The sequence below is a fragment of the Lathamus discolor genome, chromosome 6, assembly GCF_037157495.1.
Source record: "Lathamus discolor isolate bLatDis1 chromosome 6, bLatDis1.hap1, whole genome shotgun sequence".
Taxonomy (NCBI): Eukaryota; Metazoa; Chordata; class Aves; order Psittaciformes; family Psittacidae; genus Lathamus; species Lathamus discolor.
The window spans coordinates 56,426,618-56,447,064 of NC_088889.1; the positions used below are offsets into that span (position 1 = coordinate 56,426,618).

Below are 20,447 nucleotides of genomic sequence, written 5' to 3' on the forward strand. Positions count from 1 at the left end.
CTTGCCCAGAGATGCTATGCAGTTAATATAATTATTTTGTATTCCAAGTACAGCAAAGCAACTGTGCTGTCTTTCGGACTGTGACCACTACACTTACTACTTGGAACTAGTGGGTAACATAAGTACCGTTATACCTCCTCTTCCAGTTCAAATTTCCCTTCACTTAACCAGCCTCATGCGTCCAGGAAAAGTTAGTGGACTGGAGTATCCCTGAATGTGATTATCCTGTCCCCATTAGTGTTTTGGGTCAAGAGAAGACAGTGAGTGGCATAATGAGGAAGACAGTTTCCTCCACCATCTTGCAGTGCCTGAAGTATTACCTCCTTCAAGTTTTGTGGCTAAGAAGGAATGGGGAAGTAGAATGGTGATGGAGTATTGATATAAAGTAATGCTAGGGAGGAGCCAGACCATACTTTGAGCAGAGCTCAAACAGAGCTCCAATTTGCTCTGAGTGGAGAGTGACAGCTCTCCATGCTGGCTGCATTTCCATGTGACTTGGAAATGAATGATCACTCTTGCTTGATAGTCTTCTATTATGTCAGTTCTTTACCAGATGTGGAAAGTATCTCTGAAAAAGATTACTGAAAATACAGACATAAGGTATGGAGATTGTAAACCTCTGTGTTAAAAGGTTTTGATATGCTGCAGTGTATTGTCAAAGCATTTATTTGTATTTCACACATAAAGTATATAAAGATGATGATTAGAATGCTAAGAAACAGCTCCTATCTGCCTACCTAGGTCATTCTACTTTATACACAAAAATAATATCCGAGAGATTTTTGCTGTGCTGGCAATACAATGAAATGTGAAAACGGATACAGTTTTCCTAGGCTGGTGGCAAAAATAGTGAGAAATAGAGCCAATGTTTTGGCCTGGTTCCTACTTGCATTGGGGCAAATAAATAGTAACTCCTTTGAAATCAATGAAAGTAAAATTAGGTAAAGCAAAACAAACAAAAATGTCAGGCTTATTGTCACCCAGCTGGACCAAAGAATTTGTGATATATTTGTCATCAAACTAATTAAACTCCTCAATTACAGTAGCTAATCCACGTAACTAACATCATCCTAGGTCTGCTGGATTTCACCGATATCCATCATTGCAGTTTCCATTTGGAAGAGACCTTTCAGAAGTTTTTCCTTAAAGCTGTAAGGTAGTTGAAATTTTATATAGCACAGTACTCCACTTTCATTAGGCTGCTGTTCCTGTTGGCAGGTGAGAACAGAAAGCATACATCAGATCAACTGTGTACTGAGTTGGCCATGTATCTTTGCATGGCAGAGGTGCTACATGAGTCTTGTTTCCAATGGAAATCCCTCAGGACTGCATTAAAGTCTGCCATGTGTTCCCTGTTGGGTTTTACTGGTTGGAACAAGGAATTTGTAACCTCAGGATTTGTTGTAGCAATCTATATGTGCCTCGCACCTAAATGTTGAGGTAAGAGCTGGAAATGGTAGGGGGCAGCTGAGTATTTTGAGCTGGGAGTTTGCACTGAAGTTCTTTACCTGCAGACAGGCAATTGTTGGGGCAACTGATTTTGCTGTGAAATGAGGATGGCAACAAGGCAGTGCTGAAGCAAGCCCTGCTCAGATCTAAGGCAGAACCAAGGTGGTGTCTTTGGACAGGGGAGATGTTCCATAGTGTTGCCATAGCCAGTTACCTGTAGTAAAATCTTTCTCAATCCTGATGCATTTGCACGAACAAATGCATGCTCTGTACGGGAATATTGCAGGCGTGTATCCCGACTTGCTGTATCCTGACTACACGCTGAGGAGAGAGATGCTTTCCTCAGCCTGTTCAGTATGCCTGGGAGAGTAAGGCCCTGGAATTTGTATCTCTTAAGTCTCCTCCAACTCTGTTTCCTGTGGGTACACATGGAGAGAGTGCAAGTGGCAGTCTAAGATTCATGCATGAAGAGGCAGATTTTAAGTTATAATCCCAAAATGGGGAAAACAGAGGCTTTGTAAGTCAGATAAGGAGAATCAGTGTATGTCTTACGGTTGTGCTTTAGGGAAGACGAGTAATAAGCAACACCTTTCCTCTACTCTGAGTCTCAAAAGAGCCAGACATCCTTTCCTTACAGTTCACAGAGCCTTGATCTGGAAACTAAGTCCATGTATCCTATAAATAATGTCCACTAAGCTTCATCGCTTCATCCAAGACAAAAAGAAACATTTACATTGTTTCTATGTAGAATTACACAGCACAATTGCTCACTGCTTTTATTCATTTGGAAATGTTGCTCAACCTGACAAATGGAACAGAAGTCTGGCATACTTTTCTATGGCTTGTAAACACCGATTTATATATAAACAACAGCAGCCAAATGTAAATAGACAATCAGCACAGCGAGGAGATCGAAGAGATCAGTTTGCAAAATGGGACAGGGTTTGTTCTTCTGGCATTCCTCTCACCCCTGGTTATCAAAGGCCAGCACACACCGGTACCTAAAGCAAACCTGTTTGAACATGTTCTGCTGCCTTTTGTACAAATTTAAAATAATGGGTTCTTATGCAAGCATTCCAAATCAAGAAACAAATTTTTTAAAAATTGCTACAATACACTGACTGATTTCTTGCCAAGACAGCTACTGAGAATCTTCTTGATCCATTCTTGAACTGAGAAAATGAGAGGGGGAAATATGTAATTAAAAATTAAAACCAGTCCATTCCCTGCATGCTCAGTTTCCTCAAGGGAGAAAAGAATACCTTTGCTCCGCTTTTACTGCTTAGTGTCAGGGAGGTACTCCAGAGCTGAGAGAGTATTAATTTTTGTTCTCAGCATAGACATACCAGGACTTAACCATAATTTAATATGTTAAAAGGAGGGGGGAAAAGGGGCAGTATTATGTTTCAATAACAAATAAATTACATAACTACAACGTTACTTTTCCCGTAACAGAAGAATGAACTGTAGCCAGCAGGTGAGCAAGAGAACACTACAGGGTGTGGTAGAGACACTATTAAATTAACTGCGAAGACAAAACCTCTGTGTGTGCACGCGTGTGTATAAAATATCCGGCTATTTCAAACCATAGGAGCATGACAGCTGTGAAAAAGGAGTGCCGCAGGGAATTCTTTTAGAGTTTGATTTTTTTTAAAATATGTTTGACATGGAAAATGTTTTAGTACAAATAAAGCAACTGGTATTGAACTTAAAAAGTGTATGCAGAGGGGGAGGGAGAAAGAAGAGACTGCTGTACGGAACAGGAATGAATAATTCATGATATTTAAAGAAAGAATGCCTCCGAAATACTCTGCAAGGCAGTCCATGCTGATAAGTCGGATGGTTATTCCCCCCCTTTGCTCCCATTTAAAGCATCACTAATTCAACATCTTTGTGATTTTTTTTAAAATCTTGTAAGATATTTCTGAAAGAAACATTATTTAACTTAGATTTAGATCTTATTTATTCAGATAATTTCATATAAATATCAAATAGATGAGTAGAATTATTAAACTGTAAAGAGACAGCTTTAGTACTTTAAGAAAAGGATCTAGGGGTTGGTTTTTTAGTTTTTACAATTTTTTTTTTTTTTTTTTTTTTTTTTAAGAAAAACCCCCAACATCATTGCAAATTAAAATCAACCTCGTGGAAGGGGGAAAATAAGAGGAGGTATTTTGAACATTACTCCATAGGAGACCAGTACGATATAGTGTTATTGAATGCATTGTAGCAAAGCTCCATATGCAATCAGAATCCAATTGTTACTGGACTGTGTACAGGCGCGTACTGTGCTCAATGGCCCGATGAGGTATTATGGATATGATACAAAGAGAACTTCTGGATTAGACATGTACTATTTATTAAAAAAGTGAAACAACAAAACATTTAAAGTCAGCTGAATACAACAGCACTTCAGGTGGTAAAACTGGAGGGTTCTGAGGACTCCAGTGACTACAAAGGCTCAGCTATCATTATTAATTTGAGGGGGATGGCAAAAAAAATCTAACTCTTGGAATGTCCTTATTATATTATTTCAGATTTCTGTATTTTCCCTCATTGCTACATTCTGCTTTTAGTGTGGAAAAGTTTATGTAAAACAGACTGATTACTGTAAATCACAAAAATGTACAGAGGAGCAGCCAGTTAAAATGTATCCTGTAGATAGTACATAACGCTGACTTTAAATAAATAGCTTAATCCAAAGTGATATGCCATTAAATAATAGCTACTGTGTCATTTATCTGTCGCTGTATGAATTTTTATATTACACAGATTACACTGCTAAAGTATTTCAGCCTGCCTTCTTTCTTTACATTGGTTAATAGTCCCAATGGCACTGTGTGATGCAGATATGTAGGAACACCCATAGATGCTATAAGGTATAATGTCAGCATTCTTATTTTGGATCAATCGTATCTCCTGCTTTCTGGAGCATTTGTAGTCCCCTCAATGCAGAGGGCACAGATTTTTCAGTTTCCAACGAAGAGTGTACAGAAATTTAAGTGCCTGAATCTTCGTGTAACTGAACCTAATCTACCAACTTCATTAGGGTCCCAGATCTAAAAGAAAGTTAAAATTATATTTCAAGCTATTTTTAAAACTGATTTCATTTTGCTCTTCTCTACGGCTACGTGAAAGGAGGTGTCCCAAGACAGAGATCCTCAAAGCAAAACCAGGACCATCCTCAACCTGTGAGCCAAATAGATAGCTTTCCCATTAAAGGGCCACTCAGTACTGGAAAGAAACCACCTTGCATTAAACAGCAATGAAATTTGTTTGAGTTGTAACTTATTTCTTCTGTTTTAAGAAACACATGGTGACAACAGTATTTTTTCCTCTGGGAACCACTGGGTTTTCCGGGGGTATCTTGCCTGTGTGTCTATGGCCTTAAGGCCCATTCTGTGCCCAAGCTTATACACTTGATTTGAACATCTGCTTTTGAAAATGAAAATCACAAGTATCACATTTATGTTTTGCCAGTTTGCCTACCAGCTATCTGCTAACAAAAAGTTCCAAGGGAGAATGGCAAGTCCATGCCCAGCGAAGCCTTTTGTTTTTGCAGATGTTTAGGCTTAGAGGAGTGCTGTGGAGCACAGACAATCCTAGGTCCATGTTTGCACTTGTCTGCTGCTATTCTCTGCTCATTGTCTGAACCTGCACGCATTGTTCTCCCGACAGGTGATAACTACCCTGTGCAGTTCATTCCATCAACAATGGCAGCTGCTGCTGCTTCTGGACTCAGCCCTTTACAGCTCCAGGTATGTGCCAGAACAAAAAAATGTGGGATTGAAGCCAACATTTTAGGGGAAAACTGCTAACCAGCTGTATGCTAAATAATAGTCTGAATGTTAAATAATTTTTGAGCACAGCCCAGGAGGATTAACACCTTATGTACTTACGATACTGCAAATGTAGCTCCATGTGGCCAACCTTGATACTGTGAGTGAAAGACATTGTTCTGTGTATTTTATATTGGCAGAGTTAATAGTATTTTTTTCAATTATATGACCAGTTGATGGGAGATAAGTTAAAAGATCTTTTTGTACTTTATTTTCATTTAGTCTCTCCCTTGTAACTGCAATGCACTACCTTTAATTGGACCAGTGAGTGTATCAAAATGAATGTGTCTTACTGGGGTATTTTCCTTATTTCAGACAGTGTGGTGCTGACAATACAAGAAATTGCAAACTCTTTAGCTTTTGTCTCTAGGTAATCTCAGCCTTTCTGTGCATTAAGCTGGTCAGAAGCCAAGCATGGTCAGGAGACTTGGTTTGGTCATTCATTCATTTTTGGCATATATAGAATGAAATGTTGTGAAAGAAAGATTTATGTACCGTATTATTAGCTAGCTTTTTGTGGCTAGAAGTTTTTAATTTCACAAGAAAAGACACAACAATGTTATAAATAATGAAGAAATAGTCTAAAGCTGTCAGAGTTAAAATGCGTGGAAAGGAAGTGACAGTGAGCATGAGAGGAAAGGCCATTAAAGATGCATGTAACTATTTGCAAGTAAACCTTTGAAACCCCTGTATTAGTTAGGTTAGAGTTGGGTTCAGATGCAAAATAAGACTAAATTGTGCCTAGAGTAACAAATAGCTACCATGCTAATAGCTGAATATCTACTTTGCTTATCCATGTACAATTATATCATTTTCCAGAGGGACCAAAGCAAATTAAAAATCCTCTCATATTTACCTATTGCTGATATTCTTGTCACAGAGTTTATTTAGGATAAGTGAGAATGGGACCAGAATTCAGTGTTCACTGGTGGTCCAGAGCTGGTGAAAAAGACCCTTGAGCTTAGGTCTGACCTAACCTATAATCAAAACTTGAAAAGAGAATACCCTGATACTGCAGGGAAAGATCTCCAAAAAAATACTGTTGGGTCATGATAGTATTATATTAAGACTGTACTTTGGACAGGCTTCAAACCAAAGAGAAGTTTTTCAAAAGGAAAAATAACAAGGTATCTTTGAAAATCTGTATTTGAATACTTATTGAAGCAGAAGTCTCATTAGGTTTAGTTGAGAAAAGACTTTAGAAATCAGCTTTGTGAATAGAGACTATTTTTGCTACTTTTGAAATGCAGCATAACAAATAGTGAGTCTACATAAGACTGCAAGGCAGAAAAGGATAAAAACTGTTCAACCTGAAAGGAAACAGGATCTAAACCACTAATATTCTTTTCTTTTATAAGATCCATTTGTAGCTTGACCCACAGATCTTTTTGCACATCAGCCTTGATTAGAACCTACAGCAATAGTACAACTTCATTAATCTGCAGAAATTATAAACTGAACTGTTAAACATGATGAGCTCAAGTAGAGAGAAAACAATCAGCAAAGACAGTGGTGCTGATAAATTCAGAAACATACAAGTGCTAGAGAGGCCTAAATTTTCCTTCAGACATATTTGTTGTAAAAGAGGGGGTTTTTGTTTGTTTCGCCCTTTTCTATTTTATCTTAATTTCACTTTTATGGGATTTCAAAGCCTTTAATGTTTCATGGTCATGAGAGCTTAAATAGTAGAGTACTTAACCTTCAGTTGATACCTGCTCATTTCTCAAATGGCTGAAGTAAATTTTATTTATTCGTGCTATTTTCTTTGTGTCAATCCCCTAAGTGTTCCCTGCCCTAAATGAGCACTTATTTGGGTGTGTTTGTTGGAGAGAATTTGTTGTTATACCTGATGTGTCATGAAGACTGTTAGGGGTGTAGCATTTCGGCTTATTTTTCCATCTTTGCTTCCCTTCCCCCTTCTTTCTCTGTTTTGTTTCCTTTCTTCCATGTGCCCCACCCTCTTATTTATTTACATGAATACTGTGACCATGGTATCGGAGTATTTCCCAACTGCTTAAAAATACTGATCACAAAACTAATCTCTGCTCCTTTCAGCCAGTGTGAGAAATAGCTAATTAATTTGCAGGTTTGGTTTTGTTTCTACATGTGAGCGTGCATGTAATATCTATGTTTGGAAAACTTGGGAAGGGAAAGCCATTTAAAGTAAAAAGCTTTGCAGTAGATCTAACATCTTAACTTTACCAGAGCATTATTATTAGTTCCAAAATCATATTCCATAATCCATATCCAGCTGCAGTGGAAATTCTGTCAGCTTCTATCTTGTAATCTCTCATCTTTTTTCACTTATGAGTTTTTGGGATGATCATTGTTTATGTAGGAGCTAGCAACAATGCTGTGTTCTCATCTTTCTGTGTGTTAAGACAACTTCTATGGAAGTTCTGAATCTAATAGCACAGAAAATATCTTACTCCCAGGTACATTGTGTAACAATAGCAATTGTTACACAGAGGACATTTCTCCAGTGGGCAATTTGTAATTAATAATTTGCCCATCTTACTCAAGGTATTTAGCACATTGGTATCAAAACATATTTTCTCTGAATTGTATGTCTGTGTTCACCTGCGGGTTATGTTAAAAAGCTGTTGAAATTATATCTAGGAATTTCTCAAGTAACTACTTTCATTCTCATGGACCTTGTATTAAAAAAAAAAATGAAGTAAAATGTAAAATGAAAGTATTAAGTTCTCCTTTAGCAACAGACCTCTTTGACCCATCCACTCTTAAGAGTTTGTATCACATTGATCAGCTAGTGTTAAAATACCATTGATATTCAGTTGTAGCTTTGAATATCATAAAATAGCATAGTAATTACCACGTTTATGCCAGTCCGTGTTCCTGAAGTGGTGGCTTGCTCTGCTTTGTATTGACATCAGATAGTTTCTTTTTATTTCACGAAGGTGTCATTGATGATGTTGTGTTCCATACTGCCTGTTGTCAGCTCAGCCCAGTCTCACCAGTATCTCAACAACTTCGCCAAAGATTTAAATATGTGGACCAAGCCTTGTTAGGAATCTCAGTATGAGGGAGGGTCTTGCTGATGTGGGGACAGTTCTGTAGGTACGGTCTAAGAGGAAGGGCCAGGCTACTTCTGTTCACCCCTCCAGCTTCAAACAACTGTGAGTGAATCGTGTCAAATCAACCTTCTGCTAAATAATTTACAGATATATCACCAAATACACCTGTAGCAGGTATGCATAGTGGTGTGTGAACCAGCTCTGATGCATGTGTGTAACAGAAGCATGTCGCTTTAATTAATCAGTGTGAGCAGCAAAACACATCAATAATTTTCCCTTTGCTCCTCTTTTTTATATCCAATTTCTCTGGAGTTTCTCTCCTTTCCCATTTCCCTGAAATTTTTCCCTAGCTGTCAGATGATTGCACTGATATTAAATGATTTCGGATAATATGTGCCCAGTAATCTTCCTAAATGAGTGAACTTGATCAGGAAATGGATTTTCCCAGCTCTCATGGTGCTTGTAGCAGTAACCTAATTACTGGGAAGTCTCCGTGGCAGAAGTGGCACCTATATGTCCTTACTTTCAAACAAGGAATGTTAATATATGGTCTTTATTGTTTTTAAAAGAAAAAAAAAATCTGCCTTTTCTCTAGATATTTCTACAAAGTGTTCTATGAGGTAAATAAGGAAATGTTGCAACTCTCTCAACCACAACTGATAAACTGTTGATAGAAATGGAAGCACTACAATGATGCTAGATGAAGTTATTCCTAAACAAAGTGAGCTCTAGGAAAAAAAGCAAAACAAGAAAGCTTTCGTTCATAACTCTTTCACCAAACTATTTGTGTAATTTGTCCTTCAAAATTTATCGCTTATAACATTAATGAACCTTGGCAAGTCTTAACTATAGTTGCAGCTGTGTTTTTGAAGCCTGAAGTTTTTATAATCCATTTTAAAAAAAATTAAATTTTAACTAAACACATATTTGTCTGTTTTCTTCACCCCCATCTCATCCTACTCCTCCATACTCTCTTCTAATTGCAGAAAAAGTGAATGACCTTTTTTTATACTGCTGGGTGCAGATCTAGTGTGCTGCTGAAGCATTGCATAGCCTGCCTCAGGGGCACAATATTAGTAAAGGGAAGGCCAAAGAATGCTATTTTTAGTTGAACAGTTCAGCAGATGGAGGCATGAATACTCATATATCTGAAGGTTGAGGGGTTTGAACCATTAATTTTTATAATGAATTTAACCCTGGGAACAATCAGAAACTGTAACTCTAAGGTTACAATGCTTTTGACCTTTAGAGAACAGAGGGCACTCAGTACAGTAAACAATATATTACATTTCTACTTATTCCAATTCTCTCACACATATAAATTTCAGGGCATAGTTGACATTTGCTTTCCTCAGCTATTTTAGTGCTGGTCCTTAAAGTATGTCAAGAAGAATGTGCAGGAAAGCGGCCAATGTAATGCGACAGTCATGTAAATACGGCCTTTAAATAGCTAAGATGTTAAATGTGGCTTTTTATGAAGAAATATTATTCTCAGGAACTAGAATTCTGGTGACTTATTATTTCAATGAAAAAGATGTTTTAGCGGACTGCTGCTCTTACAGAGTTTCCTCTATATGTTGTAATCTTAAAGCAATTTTTTGTGGGGCTAATGTGATCTGATAGTGATAGCTCACACTGGAAGTGATTTGGTCCCACTCTGGTACCGCATCATGCAAAGTGATGTACCTGCCTTATGTCTTATGCAATGATGCATGCTCCTCTTCAACAAATATAGCAGTTAAATATCACGCAGCTTAAGTATTTCTAATTAAAATATCTCCATGTGTCAGCATATTGGTAATGTATTATTTTAATCCATTTATTTTGTTTATGAAACAGTGACATATGTTTAGATTGTGAAATATATGAGCCTTAAAAATCACTTTATTGAAGAAAATTAATTTCTACAATGCTGTCTCAGTAATGTGTTCACTCACCCAGTCAGTCACTGGCAGGGCTGCCAGTCTTAATGTTGGTTAGACACAGTTTAACAGTTTTATTTGACATAACACTCTCGGATATAGGCAATAATAATTTTTTTAAATGAAAAAACCACAGGGTTTTCTTTTCTTTTCTTTCTTTCTTTTTTTTTTTTTTTTTTAACACAATGAAGAATGGTGATTGGGTAAATGTGAAAGAGGTTTGGTGAAACCAATCAAAATTAAAAACACCTACTAACCTTTTCAGAGTTAGATACTGTAATTTGTTTGTCAGTGGGTAGATGTTTGGGTCAGCACTGTGAGTGAGTGACTGTCAGCAGGAATTCCTACAAGACAAGTAATTTCCCTCAATGTATTACTGACAGATTGCTCACTTCTTCGAATCACTAGAGAAAACAAACTTAATATTGTTACAGACAGAGTTTCTGTCTTCATTAGCCTTATAGAATGATTTTATCTAGCATTCAAAGACTACTGAGCTCTAGGTGGGCATATTTTAACAGAATGTTCCTTATTATAATACAGTGAATAGTGGCCTAAATTAAGGGAATGGTGTGTGCAAATTTCAGTACATGGAGGTAGTAAATTAAATATTTTGCTCCTTTTCTTACGTAGAAATTTAGGTTGTAGCAGAGGAAGGAAAGAGGTTGAAAGATTTTATTAGGGCTCTGAGAGATCATGCAAGCCCTTTAATGAAAATAAAATTAAAAATATGCCAACCTTGCCATACTTAGGAAAATTTAATTAAAATCAATGAAATAGTTATATTTCTGCCTTTCTCTACATGAATGTTTATGTCCCTGTATGTAATATCTGTGTTATCAAGTTGAATTATATCAGTGGCAGTATCAATGAAAATGATGTCATTGGTTCAATATTTTACCATATAACCTCCTTTCTTCACAGATTTTCTCAATACACTATCTTCTCCTACTCCTTCTCATCTTCAGCCCTGAATTATCTGGCAAAGTGATGTTAATAAGGAAAAAAACATCCCATCAAAAACAGTAAAAAACATCCCATCAAAAACAGTAAAAAACATCCCATCAAAAACAGTAAAATATCAAGTCTGATGAAATTTTGGCTAGGGGGATTTTCCTAGCTCCTCCAGTAATGGCATTCCTGATCAAAATGAGAGGGAGTCTCCCTATTTATTTCCAGTTAGTCAAAATGGACAGAGAAGCAAACAAATCTATTAGCTAGAGTGATCAGCCTGGCACAGCAACATTGCAGCTGCAAGACCCTTTTCTCACCCATTTAATGCCCTGCATCTCCAATGACTGCTTTAAACAGCATGTCTTTGTTATTCCCATTCTTGCTTAATGGGACAGTGTCACATTATTTAATAAAAAATTTATAGGAATGTTTAAGAAAGAGACTGTTTCTATAGTCTGCAGCAGCTTTAGTACTTATCTTGGCTGTGGCAAGCCTAGGTCTGGTCCTGACCTTGTGTTTCCCCTCACTGCAGATAGGACACTAGTCACTGGACTGTCACCCAGCCTGGTGTTGGTAGCTCCCCATTTCTGTTCCCTTCAGATGACTAACCACTCCTCCACTTTTGGAAGTGCTTCATTCCTGCACCTTCTCTCCTCTACCAAGAGGGAAGACTTTTCTATTTGGCATCTTGGGATCAGACATCTGGGATGATGTCTATCTTTTTCACCTTTAGATCTTACCAAGCAGAACAGCTGCCTTCCAGGCTCATAAGCTTTGTTCCAGGGAGAATTTAGCACTGAAATTATAAATGGCACAAACATAAACTCACTTATCTGGAAACTTGTATGTTAAAAAGGATGTCATCCTTATAGCCTGGATTGCAGGAGGTTTCCTGTGTCTCTTCAGTCTGTATCAAGGCAGAAGCTTGAGCCCAAGTGACTGGAGGAGTCTGAGCCCCCAGCGTCAACAAGACGTTCTTGCTGTCTTAACCACTGGCTGCCCCTCACTGAAAGCCAAATCTCTATTTAAAAGTAATTGTGCTTTGCAAAGCTCCCTCTCTGGGGTATGTATTCACTCAGAAGCCAGTAAGAAGCAAATAAGCTACTGATGCATTTACTGACAGAGCACCAGAGGCACCAGTACTATAGAGTGCCATCAGGGGATGAGCACATTTTTTTAAAGCTCTTTTAAAACTGTGGCATCCCTTTGGGGAATAGGCTGACTGGGAGGCATACTCTGAGCTGGCAGTTGGATTCCTTCAAGCTTTCTAGAAATGTATATGGTGTATGCCTTACAGGAATTAGCTGCAAGTGAATATGTTTCTGGAATTTTATTATACTTCTGATAACTGTAGAGCAAGCTGCTTAATTTGGCTACAAATTACAAACATGTAGGATTTTTTTGTGTGAAGGTGTTAACATATTTTGATGTTTAGGAACTTAGCAGCAATCAGATTAAAGACAAAAATGATTATCAAGTTAGTTTTATACATAAAGGAAAATAATATGCTTCTGTATCATCATTCCTTCCTGACTAATTGCTACAGAAAAAAAACACAACAAAACATCTTAACAACTCACCTTTCATCTGAATTAAAAGTTCTAAGAACAAGGATGGTTAGATGAGAGCTTCTAGGTGTAAAAATACCAAAACACACATGCTTAAAAGAAGCTGAAGAATTCTTTTAAAAATGCATAGAGTAGAAAGATCATCACCTGCCTTATTTCAGAGAATCTTTGATTATAATAAAGTATTTCCACTGCTCCGATTCAGAAATAAAGGGAAATTCATAGAAGATGAAATCAAACTCATTAATTCTCTGTGTTGCTATTGCTATCACTGAGTCTTTCTAGACAATGAAATAGGAATGGTATTGCCTCCAACACGCTGTTTGTCTGTGATGTATTTGGTCTGTGAAGTTTTTAGAATCCATATGATTGAGAAACTAGAGAAGTATCCTAACTCACAGAAAGTATTGGTATCATTTGTCTTTTCTTAAGTCTCAGCATGAAGGCTGGAGACACACAGAAGGCTGAAAGTGTCCCGAGAAAAAGACTGGAGGGAGGAGTGTCTTAAGGAATGTAGGAAGAAAAACACATCATGCTTAAACATCAGGAATTATTCAAAACTTGAAGGAATTATTCACAAAATATAGTGAAGCACAATAGAGCATGTATTTTGGTGTTGTGCATGAATCATAACAAATAGCTGAGTATGAGAAAAGATGAAGAAATTTTTCAGGTGCAGGAATAGTTGAGTGTGTTGTCATGTTCACTGGTGTGTTTGGAAGCAAAGAAATAAGAGGTAAAGTTCTTTCAGAGAAGTTGCATCATTTGTTCTAAACACTAGAAACAAAACAAGTCACATAACACATCTGTGATCTATCCATAGTAATTCATCCAGTACAGGCTATCTCTTCTACTGCAGTCTACTACACCTAGGGGAGGGCTAAGATCACGCGTCAAAACCATCTCAATCTGGTCCCCGTACTGTTGCTGAAATACCGTCACACCCACCACAGTTCTAAAATCATGGCATTCTTAGTCCAAATTCATATTTACTTGTGTAAAATGCATCAGTTTATAATAAATTTGTAATAGTAACTTCCCAGTTACCTGGTTTTGAGGTGCAAATGTGATTTTTTTTTTGATGTAATTTTTATAAACCCATTTGAATATGTTTTGCATAATTTTGTGTGCACTTCCTTTAAGGAAATTATTTAATTTTCCTTGAAGGTGCATGAAAGTTCTAAATATAAAGTAAAAATCAGTGAGAGAGATCTGCTAAGCAGCCTGTAAAGCACAATTATTTGTAATGCTTTAAAATACCTGTAAACTGGACTTGTTTTTTGCTTCACAAAGAAAACATTGCACTGTTTCCTGTATTTAAATGTACATTTTAAATATGTTGACTTATCAGATAGCACAGCAGGCCGAACAGGGGCAAACCATTTTTAATGGTATGTTAATTGAATGGGATGCTATAGATGCACCTGAGTGACTTTTTTTCCCAGATGTGCCCCAGCTGACTGATAAAGCTTCTCCTGATCAGTAGAGCCAGTATATATTTATTATATCCCTGCCTTTCGTCCATTTTCACCAGTGAAAATAATAGAATGGCTGTGAGCTATCGCATGAGCTCTTTATTTCTCTTCTAAAAGTAGGAAAACATTACAGCTTCAAACCCCAAGCAGCACTTTCAAAAATTCAGCCCTTAAATGTAGAGCTGTCTCAGCATCTTCTCACAAGGTGGGGATTCAGACATGGGAATTGAGAGAGGTAGTTTAAATGGGACTCTTCCTTTTTCCTGGCTGGCACCCATTTATTATTGGGATGGTGTCTCATTATTCTGTCATGGGAGCCTGTAGGAATTCAACTGTAGTGCTTTTGCCTTTCAGTATGATTAGCAGTGGCCAGAGAGCATTGCTTTCTTGTTCTGTGTCTGTACAGTTCTACACAGGGAAATACTGCAGTCATATTAGACAATTTCTCCATCTGGATGGCCAGCTGTGAATGAACCCATGGACCTATGCCAGATCTTAAGAAATATTTCCAGTGAAGATTTATTGCCACTTATTTTTTTCCAATTCCTGATTTCTTTTTCTTCTACTTATGCCTCTGTTTTTCTGTCTGCTGCCAGGTTGAAAAACCTAGAAGGTCTACACTAGAAGCAGCAATTGCACAACCATCTTCAGGCCTGAACTGATTTTATCCCCTGTAGGATTAGGAGAATAATTATGTTTTTAGATCCCTTCAACTCAGATTGTCTACATTACTGGCAATCGTACCAGTGACATGGACATGCATTTACTAGGAAACTCGTTCACCAACTCATTTCACACAGCTCAACAAGCAGTTACTCATAATTGCTTGTAATCCTGCTGACATGAGCCTGAATGAAACTCCTGACTTCTCTCACAAAGCCCATCCATGTGCTAGCATTTTTTAAAAATAAATATCTGAAATTCTGAAATGCAAAATTTGATAAGTTTTGATAGCTATCATCCATTCAGCAAACTTACTGTAATTAATTGCCTTTCAATAATATAATTTTATTTCCCTTATCACAGGGATTCTCTATAAGCAGCTTCTTCTTTTTATACTAGCTTTATTCCAAAATACATTTCTAAACATGAAGTGACTGAAACTGTCTGAATTCATGAGTAAACTGCTCTTCATATAAACCTTTCACATTTACTGTTAAAGATATTTTATATTAGCAGTAAGGAATAAAAACCTGATTTTTGGAAGAGCTTCTAAAAAGATATCGAAAAGAAATATAAATTCTTTCTGTGAATAAATTGATTTATAGTGTCACCAGAGAAGGTAATATTATGATAGCGTAAAGTGAATGAAAAAACTGTGCTTCGATGCTACCATCTGGTTATATTTTCATATTTTCCTGATAGATCTGGTTATATTTTTATTTTAAATAAGCGCTGCTTGTTTGCTTTCTTTGGATACAGGAGAAGGAATTTAAAATACTAGAGTCTTTGTTTGCAGATATCTTTGGAGCCATGCTTCCTGGTCCTTGCTTGCTTTCCTAGGAGAGCTAACAAGCTAACTCTGTTAACTTCAGTGCTATCCACAATTTTTATGAGATAGAATTTATGCTATAAAAATGCCAAAAGCAAATTCTAATAGAAGCAAACATGTAAAGATTTATCTTCAACACTTTGCTTTTTTGTTGAATAACATTATCCACTGGAAATTACTTTTTCAAGCAAATGAAATTGTCCTTTGCTGTGACTGACTTTCTACTAAAGGTATTTAGGCTTAAACAAACTTTTATTTATCTCTTTAATTCTATAGCAAATACCTAATAGTTTTAAGCAGAGTATGTCACAGTTCTTTTGTAAAATTATAAAAATGTTAAATATTTTTTGGCAGTTTCCAAGCTGTGTATTACAACATGTAATTTGGAAGAATCACAAAGATAACTCTGTTGTGTTCTTCACTGTGCATGGTAAATAACAGGAAAATTGTGATCAAAAAGTAGCATATCAGTAATCTGACAGCATTATGAAGGAATGCAAATCTTTGTGCCTAAAAGATTTTATTGATGTTTTTGCTATCCTCCTGCAGAGGAAACTGCTATAGATACTTGATGAAGTTTTTACAAATTGCTGCATTGGTTTTTCTTGATATTTACAATATTTTATTAAAATAGCAGATTTTGTTAATGCTCACATTTTGTCTTTACTAGGAATACTTTATGTTTGTGTTCAGATTTACCTCGTTCAGACACTGCATTGTTAAAGCACTAACAGTGTATCCATTTCATGAGATACATCACAAAGGAAATGGTGACTTTCTCAGCTTCGCAGAGGGTGCATTTAAATGTAACGTCTTAGAGGCACTTCCCAGTTTCTGGGTACACGTGCTCACCCCATGCAGAGGTGAGACACAGAAGTATTCATTTCGTCCTGCGTTCTGTGCTCCTGTTTCCAGGCACACAGAGGTGAGCTATGCCCCCAGGCTGGCCAGGGAAAAGAGTAAGCCAGGAGGCTGCACTGTGACAGTGCTTCTGCTCTGCAGCTGTAGAGAAAGACTCCTGGTTAAACAACCTCTCATTAGGTCCTCCTCTTTAGAAAAGGTACAGCAAGAAAATATACACTCAGTTTGGGCTTTGATCTTCCTTTCATAAGCACCTCAAAGAATTTGCATGGTTGCATGCAACTATTGCATTATTGTTGGTAGCAAAACACAAGAGAATAGATACACAAAGTGGAAGAGAACAGTTAACATTCCTATATTCCTTGTCCGAACTTAATCTAGGTCAAGTGAAATGCTTGCTGGTTTTGTCATGCCTCAAGATAAATTGACAATTTTTACATATTCCTGTCTTTTAGACAAAAGATGCTTGTTTTAAAGCTCCTGAGTTACTATATAGGAGTTTTAAAATACGTAATAGATTCCTAAATTCACCTTATTTTTAAGTGTTTTATATAAAGAGCATTTCTTAGAACTGCAACAAGCAATCTGTGTAACATACTTCTATGCTTTTTCTTCTTTTGTCCTTTTCTGACACTACGAAGAATTAAACCACCATAAAATTAGTAAGATGAGAAGCTAAGGTGTCATGGCCTCTTCCTCCATTAGGATCAAAAAATGCTAAGCATATATTGTGTAGAAGGAGTTTGGGTTTTTTTTAATGATCACGTTGTCGTTCTTGCTATTTGTCTAGATTTTTAGTCTGGAGAGCTCTATCTGGGACAGCAAATGATCAAACCCCAGTTTTGGGATTCCAAGCATTTTGTGTTAATTTTTGTGTCTGCATAGAGTGTTTTTAGCAATACATACACTGACCTATGCAACTGCAGTATCTCACTTCCACCCTCATTCAATTCCCTATTTTGTGCAGCAGTCTCAGTGTATTCAGCAGGTTGTATGCCAGCAGATGAAACAGATGTTTAGGCCATACTGGAATGGAGCAGCATGCTGCATCAGGACCTGGATTTTCCTCTTGACATCTGGATACTGCTGGGCTGGGGAGCCTGCCTTAGGCCAGGAGGCTGTAGGAGCCTTGTGGCAGTAAACATAGGGTCCTTGCTGCTCTTTAAGCGATTAGTGCACTGAAGCAGCAATAATGCTGAATTATCGCTTGGTTGCGTTCTTCTAAGGAATCTTGGGACAAAGAGATAGTCAAGGAGGAGTATTTACAGTAAAGTTGTGTTCAGAAAGACAAGACTAATCACCATGTGTTAAAAATCTTTCTTTAGACTAGTTTAATAGAAAGATTGTTATGAATACTTTAGGAAACTTTTTACAAAGCGGTAAACAAATACCTTACAGAAAAACCTCCCTTTCTCATTTAAAATCATTAGGATGAAAAAAGACAATATCACCTACTTTGCAATTTCATGGTCTGGTCAAATTGTATGAAACAGACAACAAAATGTGACTGAAGACATGAAATTGAAGGTATACTAATGTTCATGCCTACTAGAGACAAAAATGTGAACTTCTAATAGCTGCGGGGAAGAATATTAGGTATGGAAGCTGTCTGACTTATGCATTGATTCTTTATAGTTTCACTTTATCAAGGTGAAAATTGTGCTGTATATGCTGCTACAGCCTAAATTGTCTGCTGCAGCACTTTCCTTTATGATGTGTGTTATTTAAACACAATAGACATGTTATATTGCATGGAAATAGGTGTTTAATGTTTCATGATTACTAGCTGTTGGACAAAATAGCATTTAGCGTGGATTCCCCCCTCAAACCCTCAATAAATTTTCATTGTTAAGACAAACGCTTTTAAATCAGCCCCCCCCCCCCCCCCCCCCCAACCAGATTACAGCTTTTTGGAGAGCATGAGGTAATATTCTGAAGAAGACCGTTTTGTTGCTCTCATTTAACCTCCAGTATTCTAAAGGGCTTATATTTAATTAACACTGGCTAAAGGCCTGACCTGAGAGGCAACCAAAAGTGACTGAACTGCATTTTCAGATCCAGGCTGTAATCTGCTGGGAGAGGAATAATAATAATAATAAAAAAAAATAAAAAAAAATTGAAAGCACCATTTACTGAAATTCTTTCTAACTAAGCTGTATTTCAATGAGCCATTTAATGCTCAGATGGACAAAGGTATTACTTCAGTCATTGAATTGTATCAAACCCTTTCTCAGAGGCCCAGTTTAAAAACTCTACAGGAAAAGTGGCTTAGCATCATATTCTCAGCAGACCAACACTCAGTCTGTTTGGAAAGAGGAGGGGGTGGAAAGTGAAATGAGGTGAGACACAACCGCCAAGTCAGTGAGGATTTTTGCCTCTCCCTCCAGTCAGTGGTTTCACAAGGGAATTACTCCTCAGAAAGCAAGAGCTCCATGTTCGCTACAGAAGGCTTTCAATTATTATTTTTTTAATATTTTTTTTTTAGTAGCCATTACTCTGTTCCCCCGGTCAGCTCTCAACCTGCCTTTTGTTCTTTTCTGACATGGCAGAAATACCGTTTTCTCTCTGGGGGACTTAGGACCAGTACCTACACTTTACAGGGCTAGATTTTTGACTCAGTTACACTGGGAAAAATAGGAAGTCTCATTTAAATATCACAGATTCTGACACTCTGAACTGAGTAGTTGCTTTATTTCAATAGAACCAATATTGCATATATTCTGTAGTGATATGATATCTAATACACTGTCTGAATTTCAATTGTATAAAAATTTTACGATAAATTTTTAATTCATATTTTTTGCAGAGAATGAAATTTTCTTTCACATATTTGCTGCTGTCTCATTAAAAATTCCCAGCAGCCTCAAAGGGTGGTGCGGGTGACATTATATCTTGGAAACTAGTCAAGGTGCTGTAAAACTAATAAACCAACTGCTTTACTTTCTAAGAGGAAACAAATATTAGAGGCAACTGCCAGGTGCCAAACTACATACATTGTTTTAGCTACTTGCGGTGATTGATGATTTCTTTGGGCTCTAAGCATTCTTTCTTGGCTTTGTCCACATTTTTACAGTAAACAAGTTGTGGACAGGCAGTTGCTGAGAGATTGTTTCTAATTGTTATAATTCAATGAAATCAAAGCCATTTGATTTGTAAGGGGCATGATCTCAGGAACAATGCCTAAATGAGAGTTGCCTGCAAAGCAGTGAGCTGTTTTGATGGCCATTTCTACTTCATTACATCAAAGTAGGATGAGGTCAAAAGAACAAGAAATACAGTTCCCAAACGAAACAGAAATTATTTTAAGAGCACCTTAATGCACATGTGCCTGAAGGCAGGTTTGTTCTTTATTGCACTGGTGACTATATTTGAGTTCTGTAGTGTTTCTCCTCAGTTACATGACTGTAACTGAAAGAGACTTTGGGATTGGATGCCTGTATTGTCAGGCCATCATGATGGCTGGGATCAGGAAAAGTGAGTCAGTAGATGTCTAAATGTGGATCTTGCTGCAGGTGTCTTCTCATTCCACTTTCATTTGCTTGTTTGTTTGGGTTTCTTTTTTTGGTAGTGTTTTGGGTTTGGTTTGTTGGGGTTCTTTTTCCCTCTCAGGGCACCAGTAATCACCATGAGCCTTGGGGCTAGAATGTATTATCTATGATCTCCTTATTTAAGAATAAGCTGTATTAATAATATTTAAAGAAAAATTAGTCAAATGATTATTTCATCTTCAGCTTACATTTTCCATTACATTAAAAATGTAAGTAGACATTTTAAGCTGACGGTAGTTATTCAGTCTCTCCCAGTATGAGCCCATAGTATGATGAATAAAACCAAACATAAAATAATAGTTTA

The 20,447-nt window shown here is 37.1% G+C and overlaps 1 protein-coding gene across 6 annotated transcripts in view; it reads left to right on the forward strand.

Annotated features, from left to right (window-relative positions):
• SOX6 (SRY-box transcription factor 6) overlaps nucleotides 1-20,447 on the forward strand; it is a 322,923-nt gene that overhangs the window by 221,984 nt on the left and 80,492 nt on the right. For all 6 annotated transcript variants that reach the window (XM_065682941.1, XM_065682940.1, XM_065682945.1 and 3 more), the window contains exon 8: nucleotides 5,128-5,207. In XM_065682941.1, the coding sequence (XP_065539013.1) occupies nucleotides 5,128-5,207 (80 nt within the window). The remainder of the gene's footprint in view (nucleotides 1-5,127; nucleotides 5,208-20,447) is intronic.